The 12103-nt window shown below is 44.0% G+C and overlaps 1 protein-coding gene across 1 annotated transcript in view; it reads left to right on the top strand.

Moving 5' to 3' along the window:
* LOC306778546 (disintegrin and metalloproteinase domain-containing protein 9-like) overlaps positions 1-11902 on the top strand; it is an 18748-nt gene extending 6846 nt beyond the window's left edge. Inside the window, exons 8-21 of the mRNA XM_079270080.1 lie at positions 1-59; positions 172-343; positions 535-627; positions 888-992; positions 1083-1173; positions 2294-2399; positions 2537-2720; positions 2946-3026; positions 3120-3225; positions 4225-4372; positions 4730-4832; positions 5226-5255; positions 5543-5601; positions 7258-11902. The exon at positions 1-59 is cut by the window's left edge and continues 75 nt beyond it. Coding sequence (XP_079126206.1) covers positions 1-59; positions 172-343; positions 535-627; positions 888-992; positions 1083-1173; positions 2294-2399; positions 2537-2720; positions 2946-3026; positions 3120-3225; positions 4225-4372; positions 4730-4832; positions 5226-5255; positions 5543-5601; positions 7258-7327 — 1407 coding nt within the window. The 3' untranslated portion in view covers positions 7328-11902. The remainder of the gene's footprint in view (positions 60-171; positions 344-534; positions 628-887; positions 993-1082; positions 1174-2293; positions 2400-2536; positions 2721-2945; positions 3027-3119; positions 3226-4224; positions 4373-4729; positions 4833-5225; positions 5256-5542; positions 5602-7257) is intronic.
* Positions 11903-12103: the final 201 nt, after the last annotated feature.

Below are 12103 nucleotides of genomic sequence, written 5' to 3'. Positions count from 1 at the left end.
GATGACGGTCGTTCTTGTTCCTGTACTGTGAACGCCTGTATCATGAACTCTGGAGCCACGTAGGAGACACACACACACACACACACACACATTAATATATGTACACACTCACCCAGAAATGAAAGAACCAATTTACAAATGAGCCCCCCCCCCCCCCCCCTGCCCTCACAGAGGCTCCAGGAACTTCAGCAGCTGCAGTGCTGATGACTTTGAGAAGATGATCCTGTTGACGGGGGGCTCGTGTCTCCTGAACGTGCCCCGGCCTGACGAGGCCTACAGCGCCCCCTACTGTGGGAACCGACTGGTGGACATGGGGGAGGAGTGTGACTGTGGCACTCAGAAGGTCAGTACATCAAACAGGAAGTAGAATAGAGGTCAAAATATGAAGATTCTCAAGCAACTTCTGCAGCCTCGTATTTCTGTGGTTTCTACGTCGATTCATGCGCTTTTATCATCAGGAAGTGTCCGTCACTGTTTCGTGTCTGTGTGTTCACATTTACCTTATAGTGTGTGTGTGTGTGTGTGTGTGTGTAGGAGTGTGAGGAGGACCCCTGCTGTGAGTATCAGACCTGTAAGCTGACCTCAGGAGCTCAGTGTGCTTATGGAGAATGCTGCTACAGCTGTCAGGTAAACCCTCACTGATTATTTTTACATGAATGCTGCTGCTCCTGATTATCAGATTATTTATTTATTTACAGAACAGTTGAAGCTTTTTATTTAATCACATGTTCATTCATGAAAGTCTTTCTAGGGACGCGTGTTGCACATTAAACATCCGCCTATGAACACGCTGATACTTCATCAGATATCTGTCTTCAGTTTGTCTCTCTGTGTAAATTAATTAATAAATCAATTTTGTGTGTGTGTGTGTGTGTGTGTGTGTTCAGTACCTACCAGGTGGGTCGGTGTGTCGGTCCAGTACAGATGAGTGTGATCTACCGGAGTACTGTAATGGCTCCTCCTCCCTCTGTCAGAGTGACGTGTTCATCCAGGTGAGACCTGTCTACCTGAACCACCACGACACCTTCTACCTGTCTGTCTGTTATGTTACAACTGTCTCACTCTCTGGTCCTCTGTTTCAGAACGGTCATCTCTGCAGGAACCATCAGGCCTTCTGTTATAACGGGAAGTGTCAGCACTACGATAAACAGTGTCAGGCCATCTTTGGATCCAGTACGTTCATCAATCTCTTTATTCATCTGTTCAGTGTGACCGTGTCCGAGTGTGACCGTGGTTCGTGTCAGTGTGACCGTGGTTCCTGTCCGAGTGTGACTGTGGTTCGTGTCCGAGTGTGACCGTGGTTCGTGTCAGTGTGACCGTGGTTCCTGTCCGAGTGTGACCGTGGTTCGTGTCCGAGTGTGACCGTGGTTCGTGACCGAGTGTGACCGTGGTTCGTGTCCGAGTGTGACCGTGGTTCGTGTCCGAGTGTGACCGTGGTTCGTGTCCGAGTGTGACCGTGGTTCGTGTCCGAGTGTGACCGTGGTTCGTGTCAGTGTGACCGTGGTTCCTGTCCGAGTGTGACCGTGGTTCGTGTCCGAGTGTGACCGTGGTTCCTGTCCGAGTGTGACCGTGGTTCGTATCCGAGTGTGACCGTGGTTCGTGTCCGAGTGTGACCGTGGTTCGTGTCAGTGTGACCGTGGTTCCTGTCCGAGTGTGACCGTGGTTCGTGTCCGAGTGTGACCGTGGTTCCTGTCCGAGTGTGACCGTGGTTCGTGTCCGAGTGTGACCGTGGTTCGTGTCCGAGTGTGACCGTGGTTCGTGTCCGAGTGTGACCGTGGTTCGTGTCCGAGTGTGACCGTGGTTCGTGACCGAGTGTGACCGTGGTTCGTGTCCGAGTGTGACCGTGGTTCGTGTCCGAGTGTGACCGTGGTTCGTGTCCGAGTGTGACCGTGGTTTGTGTCAGTGTGACCGTGTCCGAGTGTGACCGTGGTTCGTGACCGAGTGTGACCGTGGTTCGTGACCGAGTGTGACCGTGGTTCGTGTCCGAGTGTGACCGTGGTTCGTGTCAGTGTGACCGTGGTTCGTGTCAGAGCGTGACCTGACACACGAGTGTCAGGTCACGAGTCACGAGTGTGACCGTGGTTCGTGTCCGAGTGTGACCGTGGTTCCTGTCTGCATTCATCCAAAACCTGCTCCAACCTGATTGGTCGATACGACTCTGAATACAAACAGAAACCACCATTTAATGTGGTGAAACCAAACTGAAGTTCTCTTTCAGTTTCACTTCTATTAAAGAACAAAGTGTCCTCAGCTTCATCTCCTTTATCCTCCTCTTCCTCCTCCTCTTCCTCAGAGGCGAAAGCGGCTCCTGAAATCTGTTTCAAAGACGTCAATAGTAAAGGAGATCGCTTTGGCAACTGTGGCTACCACAACTATGGCTACAAGAAGTGTGAGAGCAGGTAACACACACACATACACAGAAACTCACTCACATACACACGCACTCACACACACACAGTGAGCTTTCACTCAGCGTTCATGGTCATCATCTCTAAATGGTCATTTAAGGTCACATGACGCTGCTCCGTCTCCATAGAAACGCTCTGTGTGGGAAGCTGCAGTGCTCCAACGTTCAGGCGGTGACGGTGTTCGGCATCGAACCGTCGATCATCAGCACGCCGATAGGAGGAGCCAAGTGTTACGGAGTCGACTTCATGTTGGGATCAGACGTACCCGACCCGGGCATGGTCAACGAGGGGAGCAAGTGTGGAGACAACAAGGTGAGGAGGAGGAGGAGGAGGGGGGGGGAGGAGGGGAGCAAGTGTGGACACAACAAGGTGAGGAGACGAGGAGGAGGAGGAGGGGAGCAAGTGTGGAGACAACAAGGTGAGCATGGACACCTGACCAATCCAATAGCTTGGATTGGTCAGGTGTCCATGCTGCCAAAGCAGCGTGAATCCTGATCACGTGATGTTGATGCTTGTTTCTTCTTCTGTGGTGTTCAGGTCTGCATGAACTTTGAGTGTAGCAGCGTCGACATCCTCAACTACGACTGTGACGTGGAGAAGAAGTGTCACAGACACGGGGTGAGACACCGTCCACCTGTCTGTCTGTGTCCACCTGTCTGTCGCTCAGGTGTATCTCACACTGACCTGTCTGTCCACCTGTCTGTCTCTCAGGTGTGTAACAGTAACAGGAACTGTCACTGTGAAGACGGCTGGGCTGCACCTTTGTGTGAGGTCAAAGGTTACGGTGGCAGCGTGGACAGCGGACCGACCTGGAACGGTACCTTTAAATAAAGGCCAACTCATTAAGGCCATCTCATTGATGCTAACTCATTAAGGCCATCTCATTGATGCTAACTCATTAAGGCCATCTCATTGATGCTAACTCATTAAGGCCATCTCATTGATGCTAACTCATTAAGGCCATCTCATTGATGCTAACTCATTAAGGCCATCTCATTGATGCTAACTCATTAAGGCCATCTCATTGATGCTAACTCATTAAGGCCATCTCATTGATGCTAACTCATTAAGGCCATCTCATTGATGCTAACTCATTAAGGCCAACTCATTGATGCTAACTCATTAAGGCCATCTCATTGATGCTAACTCATTAAGGCCAACTCATTGATGCTAACTCATTAAGGCCATCTCATTGATGCTAACTCATTAAGGCCATCTCATTGATGCTAACTCATTAAGGCCATCTCATTGATGCTAACTCATTAAGGCCATCTCATTGATGCTAACTCATTAAGGCCATCTCATTGATGCGAACTCATTAAGGCCAACTCATTGATGCTAACTCATGAAGGCTAACTCATTGATGCTAACTCATTGATGCTAACTCATTGATGCGAACTCATTAAGGCCAACTCATTGATGCGAACTCATTGATGCGAACTCATTAAGGCCAACTCATTGATGCTAACTCATGAAGGCTAACTCATTGATGCTAACTCATTGATGCTAACTCATTAAGGCTAACTCATTAAGGCCAATGCATTGATGCTAACTCATTGATGCTAACTCATTAAGGCCATCTCATTGATGCTAACTCATTAAGGCCAACTCATTGATGCTAACTCATTGATGCTAACTCATGAAGGCTAACTCATTGATGCTAACTCATTGATGCAAATGTTTTCCACTAAAATCACCATATTTAGATGATAGCTAATGAGTTATAATTGTTGCTGTTATATATATATATATATATATATATATATATATATATATATACATATAGATATAAACTCTGTGTGTCTGTCCTCCTCAGATAAAGACACGTCTGTCAGAGACGGTCTGCTGGTCTTCTTCTTCCTCGTCCTTCCTCTTCTCGCTTTGGGTGCGTTCGTTTTCCTGCGCAGGAACGAGCTGCTGCGTCGCTTCGGGCCGAGCCGCAGGAAGAGGTCACAGGGATACCAGTGAGTCTGAGTATTAATAGTTAGTGTCACACAGACATAGGACAGCTGACTGCTGACATCACTTCCTGTCTCCATGCTGCCATATCCTGAAGGTCTCAGTTTACAGTTTGACAGCAGCTGTTGTTTCTATTTGTAATCAGTTCAGACGGACAACAACCAGCCTCTGTGCTGCGTTCAAGGACGCTCTGCTCTTTACCGTCCTCTGTGCTGCGTTCAAGGACGCTCTGCTCTTTACTGGTGTCCTCTTACATGTAAAAACTGATGCTTTGCTGCATTAATGTCATAAAATGTACGTCAGACCATTATTGTGAAATCCTTGAGACCCCTCACTGAGCTGATGTCACTTCCTGTGTTCAGAGCTGACGGCGCAGCTTCGACCAATCCCAGCAGAGGACCGCCTCCCAGAGCGCAGCCTCCGCCTGTTACCCGCGGCAATGGCAACAACATCATCAAAGATGGGGTGAGTGTGTGTGTGTGTGTCTGTGAGTGTGTGTGAGAGTCTGTGTGTGTGTGTGTGTGTGTGAGTCTGTGTGTGTGTGTGAGTCTGTGTGTGTGTGTGTGTGTGTGTGAGTCTGTGTGTGTGTGTGAGTCTGTGTGTGTGTGTGTGAGTCTGTGTGTGTGTGTGAGTCTGTGTGTGTGTGTGTGTGTGTGTGTGTGAGTCTGTGAGTGTGTGTGAGAGTCTGTGTGTGTCTGTGTGTGTGTGTGTGTGAGTCTGTGTGTGTGTGTGAGTCTGTGTGTGTGAGTCTGTGTGTGTGAGTGTGTGTGTGTGTGTCTGTCTGTGAGTGTGTGTGTGAGTCTGTGTGTGTGTGTTACTGATGTTTTCTAATAACATCTTCTCTCTCTCTGCGTGAAGCACAACGCTCAGCTGCTGCCACCACAGGAGGTAAAATACTCACTACTGTAGTACTACAACTGTAATCTGTAATACTACCATATTAACACTGATACTGTAATATCTAACACTACTACTGTAATACTGCTGCTGTAGTACTCTGAACTCTCTTCTCTGCTGATGCTTTCAGTGAATATTCTTTGTGTTAAAAACGTGTTTGTTTTTAAAGCTTTTCACTGACTAAGAGGTGAAAGAAGTACTCAGATATTTACTTCAGTTAAAGTAGTAATACTACAGTGTAGAAATACTTATTCTGCCGTCTGTGTGTTTGTGATCAGGTGGTGGAGACCAGCAGGACAGCTTCTTCCTACGCTGTGAGGCCGCCGCCCCCTCCTCTGTAAGATCAACATCATCACATCTCACTGCTCAACATCATCACATCTCACTGCTCAACATCATCACATCTCACTGATCAACATCATCACATCTCACTGATCAACATCATCACATCTCACTGATCAATATCATCACATCTCACTGCTCAACATCATCACATCTCACTGCTCAACATCATCACATCTCACTGCTCAACATCATCACATCTCACTGATCAACATCATCACATCTCACTGATCAACATCATCACATCTCACTGATAAACATCATCACATCTCACTGATCAACATCATCACATCTCACTGCTCAACATCATCACATCTCACTGATCAACATCATCACATCTCACTGATCAACATCATCACATCTCACTGATCAACATCATCACATCTCACTGCTCAACATCATCACATCTCACTGATCAACATCATCACATCTCACTGATCAACATCATCACATCTCACTGATCAACATCATCACATCTCACTGATCAACATCATCACATCTCACTGATCAACATCATCACATCTCACTGATAAACATCATCACATCTCACTGATCAACATCATCACATCTCACTGATCAACATCATCACATCTCACTGATAAACATCATCACATCTCACTGATCAACATCATCACATCTCACTGATCAACATCATCACATCTCACTGATCAACATCATCACATCTCACTGATCAACATCATCACATCTCACTGATCAACATCATCACATCTCACTGATCAACATCATCACATCTCACTGATCAACATCATCACATCTCACTGATAAACATCATCACATCTCACTGATCAACATCATCACATCTCACTGATCAACATCATCACATCTCACTGATCAACATCATCACATCTCACTGCTCAACATCATCACATCTCACTGATCAACATCATCACATCTCACTGCTCAACATCATCACATCTCACTGATAAACATCATCACATCTCACTGCTCAACATCATCACATCTCACTGCTCAACATCATCACATCTCACTGATCAACATCATCACATCTCACTGCTCAACATCATCACATCTCACTGCTCAACATCATCACATCTCACTGCTCAACATCATCACATCTCACTGATCAGCTTCTGGAAACACTAACGCATTAGAGAGTGACGGCCCAAAACTTTAACTCAAGGGCCTCTTACTAGCTTTTTACAGAGTTCAACTGTTTCAACAGTTTGGCTTCATGCTAACGGGTCCAAAGAGCAAACTTTAAGCTAACTGGACCTAGAAGTTGAAGCTAACTATGAGCTAACTGGACCTAGATGTTGAAGCTAACTATGAGCTAACTGGACCTAGAAGTTGAAGCTAACTATGAGCTAACTGGACCCAGAACTTGAAGCTAACTATGAGCTAGCTGGACCCAGAACTTGAAGCTAACTATGAGCTAGCTGGACCCAGAAGTTGAAGCTAACTCTAAGCTAACTGGACCTAAAGGGTAACTCTGAACCTACTGGACCTAGAAGCTAAACCACCTTCTAAAAGCACCAATCTGTCTAAATATCACGTTGAATGTTTTTTTTTTTAAAGGTAAATCAGTAGAAATGTAAAAAGGAGCAGTTAAATAACTTATATGTAGTTATGATTGTTAAATTCTCTTTTTCATTTATTTCACTGCTCTCAGAAAACCGAAACTTTCTGCTGCATCTCAGCCTCTGGTGCCTCAAAGACCCGCCCCTGCTCCACCTGTTTAACCAATCAGGGGGGCCCCGCCTTGCCACACCTGGATGACACCGCTCCTCCTCTTCTTCTCCTCCTCTTCTTCAACCTCAGTCCCAAACCTAGCAACAGCCAGGAACGGATTATGGAGCCAAGATGGCGGACAGCCAGCCAGCCCTGGACTACTGGTCAAAAAACCTGGACCGCTCCGCCCAGGAACCTGGTCCCAGTCGGACTGGACTGAGAATTCACCAGAACTGCACTGAAGCAGCTGCTGTTTTTTACAGACTTTCTTTCTTTATATCTAGTTCAGTCTGGAGACAAAACTCAGCCAATCAGGTGACTGCTCTGTCACCAAACCAGCCAACAATATCTCCAGACCACTTACACATGCTTTCCGGCTCTTCTGCAGGTTTGCTAGCTGTGATATATTAGCCAAATCCTCAACATATCTCTCCAGACAGCTAGCTGGAGTTAGCTACCCTGAGTTAGCTGTGACGTCAACAAGCCAAATACGAAATATACTTCTTACCCAATGTGTTCAATATTTTGTATTGCTAGTGTAAGGCTCAGCTAATAATTACATTAACTTTAGTTTGCACGCTGGCTAGCTTACAAACAGTCGCTAGCTAACATTTAGGGTTACAAGGTCATAGCTAATGCTTGTTAGCTGCAGTGTTTCCCAAAAAGTTTTTTTTTTAAATCTAATGGTTGATAGCTAAGCTAAGGAAGCTTACAATCTCATGAGCTAATGCTAATTACTACAGTCACTAATGAGTCACTACCCAATCAAATATTCATTCCTCGTCATCAACATTTTGTACTCTTAAAATAAATTAATTAGAATTGGCTTGCTACTTGTTGGAATGCTGTTAAGCATTCCAACAATAAAATATTGTTCTTCGAATCTTTATTCAACTTCTTCTATTTCTTCCGTCGCACCTCTTCTTCTCCTTCATTTTTTAAGCTACAGAAACTATTCAACTATCAAAATGTTCAGCTCTTTCACCAGATGTCTGCTATAACTTTTCATATTTCTAACCTTTAAACTTTTTGAATTATTAAGCTTTTTATTTTCAATAGGATCTCTATGGAGAATATTTTCAAATGGCTTCAGGCACACAGGTGTTTGCGATTGAGCCAATTAGTGATGTTGATAAACACACAGACTCACAGACACACGCGCACATACACTCCTCTCCCTCTCTCTCTCTCTCTCTCTCTCTCTCTGTGTCTCATACAGTCATTCAGGTCTTAGGGATCTTTAGAGGTCTTTCCCCCCTCCCCCCCCCCCCGCACACACACGCCATTTCAAAATAAAAGCCCCAGAGAGTGAATTCTAACTGAACTGCTTGTGATGAAGCCTGTCATTTAATAACCAAAATAAAAGCCCCATGGATTAACTGTATGTAAACATTAAGCTCAAAATTAGGCTTTTTTGTTGAAATAATGAATGCTCTTACTAATACTGCACAATAATACACAACTTATACTACTACAAATATCACCACTGATGAATTTTTTTAAGCCACAGAAACTGTTCAAATATCAAAATGTTCAGCTCTTTCAGGAGGTGTGATATGACTTTTCATATTTGTAATCTTTAAACTTTTTGAATTATTACGCTTTTTGCAATTTGTTTTTGAATTGGATATCTATTTTCAGCAATGTTTTTTGCGATTAATTTCAGTTTTCAGCATTCCAATGCATTTTCAGCAGGAAATGCTTTTTCTAGTTACCTTTGCTAGCTAACAATGCTAGCAGGCTTACATGGTTATAAGCAAGTGCTACGTAGCAACCGTGGTTCCAAAATGTAATACTACTGCTAGTGCTGTTGATTCCGCTTAGTTAGTTAGCATTCAGGCTAGCTTACAAGCAGTTGCTAGCTAACATGGGTTAAGATCACAAGGTCATAGCTAATGCTAGTTAGCTGCAGTGTTTCCCAAATTTCATACCACTGCTAGCATCACAAAATATATGCAGTTAGCTAGCCAGTTTAATAGCTAAGCTAAGTAACCTTATCCACCATTCCATTTAAATGTGCAAAATGTAACCACTATATTCAGCGCCCTCAAATTAATTGTTCACTGCTAATCAAAAAATGAGGTCTAGCACTCTGATTGGCTGGTTTGAAGACAGATTGGTCCCTGGAGGCGGAGCTTACACTTGAACGCTTCTCTCGGAGTGTACATCGGAATGTAATGCACCCCCTGCTGCTGTGTGCGGGTGCACTCGCTCTCTTAACTCCCCTTTTTCCAGAATAAAAAAAAAAAAAAAGAAATCACAGTATGCAACAGCGCGTTGAGTGCAGAGCTCCTCTGGGTTTTTACTTCCTGACTAGATCTGATTGGTACGTTGATGTTTGAGACTTTCTGCAGGGACGGTACGCTCTGAACCTTTAACCCTGAACCCTGATCCCTGAACCCTTTAACCCTGAAACACTTCAGCACTGTTTGATCTCACATCCGTGACCTTCAGGATCTCCTCTGGAAATCTCCGGCCCCGTCTACGCGTCTGCAGATATTTACCTCTGGTCCCTGTTCACACTGAAGCCTGAAAACAACACTTGTTGGGTCAGTAGGTGGCGATAAAGACTCCAAAATATACGTCAAATACCACAGAAGAAGATTCTGCAGTCAGCTTAATTTACGGTTTAGACTTGACGATAAGTTGAGACGTAAAGTAGTCGGAGCTAACAGAAGGTAAACAAACCAGCAGTCCGTTGTTGTTGTTTACTGTTGCATCAGTCTGAGCACCAATGGGCGAGCACGGATCGAGACGGCGTCATCGTTTTGAAACACAGTGAACGGAGTTTAGAAAAGTCACAAAAATGTTAGTTTTAATGAACTAAATCTGTTTGTGGAGGAGAGACCAAAACGTTGATGTGTGGGCGGGGCCTAAATGTCCACGAGGACACGCCCCCCCCAACCCTTTTTTTAACCACCACTTTATTGGTTTTTGACAGGCTTGGCGTGTGACGTACATGCTTTTTATAACATAGAGGAAGATTCAAAGAGTCGGACTGATTCTACGGAGGTCGGTGCTTTTATTTTGTGGATCGATGTGTAAAACGCTGACTCGTGTTTCAGCGTGGACGAGGAAAAGTGAACTTTTAGAAAACCAGTGAAGTAGAGAGACGTCAGAAAGTCACTCTGAGAGGGAAGAGCTACGCAAACATCACAAACCAGGATGTTTGTTACCGGCTCTGGATGCACTGAGACCTTCATTCATACTTTATATGAACTGTCTGCAGTGTTCTCCACGCTTAAAGAAGTCCCTCACGCGGATCATTTTGTGCCATTTGATCGCTTTTCATGCCAAAAAATGTTAAAGTATAATCGGTGTCTCCCTCTGAACTTAGTTTCCTCTAGAAAGAGGAGAACAAACTGTTCAGACTGAAGTTATTTTGAGACGCGAGAGCAGCTGAAGAGCGTCACGTTACAGTCGTGAACTGCTGACGCGTCACTTTAAATTAGAAGAAAGTCTCCTGATAGTCTGAAAAACATTCATCGTCTCATGTTTCAGACTCAAACCAGCACCAAATGTTTCTACAAGTCTCTGATGTCACTTTAAAACATTCACCAGGGAGCGTCATCACTCAAACACCAGAACAGCACGTCTGGATTCATCCGCCGCTGAAAATAGTCCGCGACAAACTCACTATTTCCTCTTGCGTCGGCTCAAGAAGTGTTATAAATACATAAATACATATTACAGAACAAATCAAACAAATATAACAAATGAAAACCTGGAGTTTTTTTCAAGATTCAGTACTTTATTGTCGTTTCAACAGTTCATAGGAATTTGCTTTCAGGACTGCAGTGATTCACTTTTTTCAGTTAATTTTTGTTTTTGACTGAGTTTCATTTTTTTAATGATTGTTTTGTCTTTAAAATGTTTCTCAGATGAAATGAAAAATCAAAACGCAGGAAGAAAAAATAGAAAAATGACTGTTGATTGTTTCAAATGTAATTTACAAAGATTTAAAACGTGGTGCTGCTTCTTTTCCAAATACACAAACATTATGTGAAAAGACACAATCGACGATTCAGTTCTGAAGTCCACAGTGTTTAAAGAAGTCAAACTATATTTTTGTGTTAAAGATTTACGTCTTCAGTAGGAACCAACGAGCCTCAGACAGGAAGTGAGACGTGTTTAGAGACGGACCAACATGTTGGTTTGAGTCTGAACATGAGATTTATATTAAAATATATATACAAACATATATATGAGATGACACACGTGAGCAGGGCCGTAGGTCCAGTCACACTCAAGCTTATTGGTTCCTACCTGAGAGCTCTAATGTGTGTGTGTGCAGCCTGAGAGGTAGGACTCAGGGCTGCAGAGTCTTACGCTGCGGTTCTTTATATTTATAAACCTGTTAAACGCTGAGAGTCTTCTTCATTATAATACATGAGTTCATCTCTGAAATGTAAACACGTTATCTGTGGTAATACTTTTCTTTCTTTCATTATTAGATCTGAGTCTGGTGTTTCTGATCATAACTGTAACTATGAGCCCAAAGTGTGCTGCGTTCAAAGGGCTGATTATGAGATGAACTCATTCTGCAGCTTCATGTGACACTTTAATAAACTTCATCAATCAGTGGACACGTGTGTTTATATTTAATAAAAGTGTGAACGTCTCTCGTATGTACGACTGACTTAAATATGAATCATCAGAATCATCTCTATCTTTATACACACACGAGCTAACATTGAGGAAAATGAAATTGAGCTTTTCATTTATTCTCAGTATTCATTTATTTTGACTTCCCGCTCCCGTGCGTCGTGATGTTTACTCTGCGTCAC

The sequence above is a fragment of the Melanostigma gelatinosum genome (genome assembly GCF_949748355.1).
Source record: "Melanostigma gelatinosum genome assembly, chromosome: 6".
Lineage (NCBI taxonomy): Eukaryota > Metazoa > Chordata > Actinopteri > Perciformes > Zoarcidae > Melanostigma > Melanostigma gelatinosum.
This window is presented reverse-complemented; position numbering and strand designations above follow the sequence as displayed.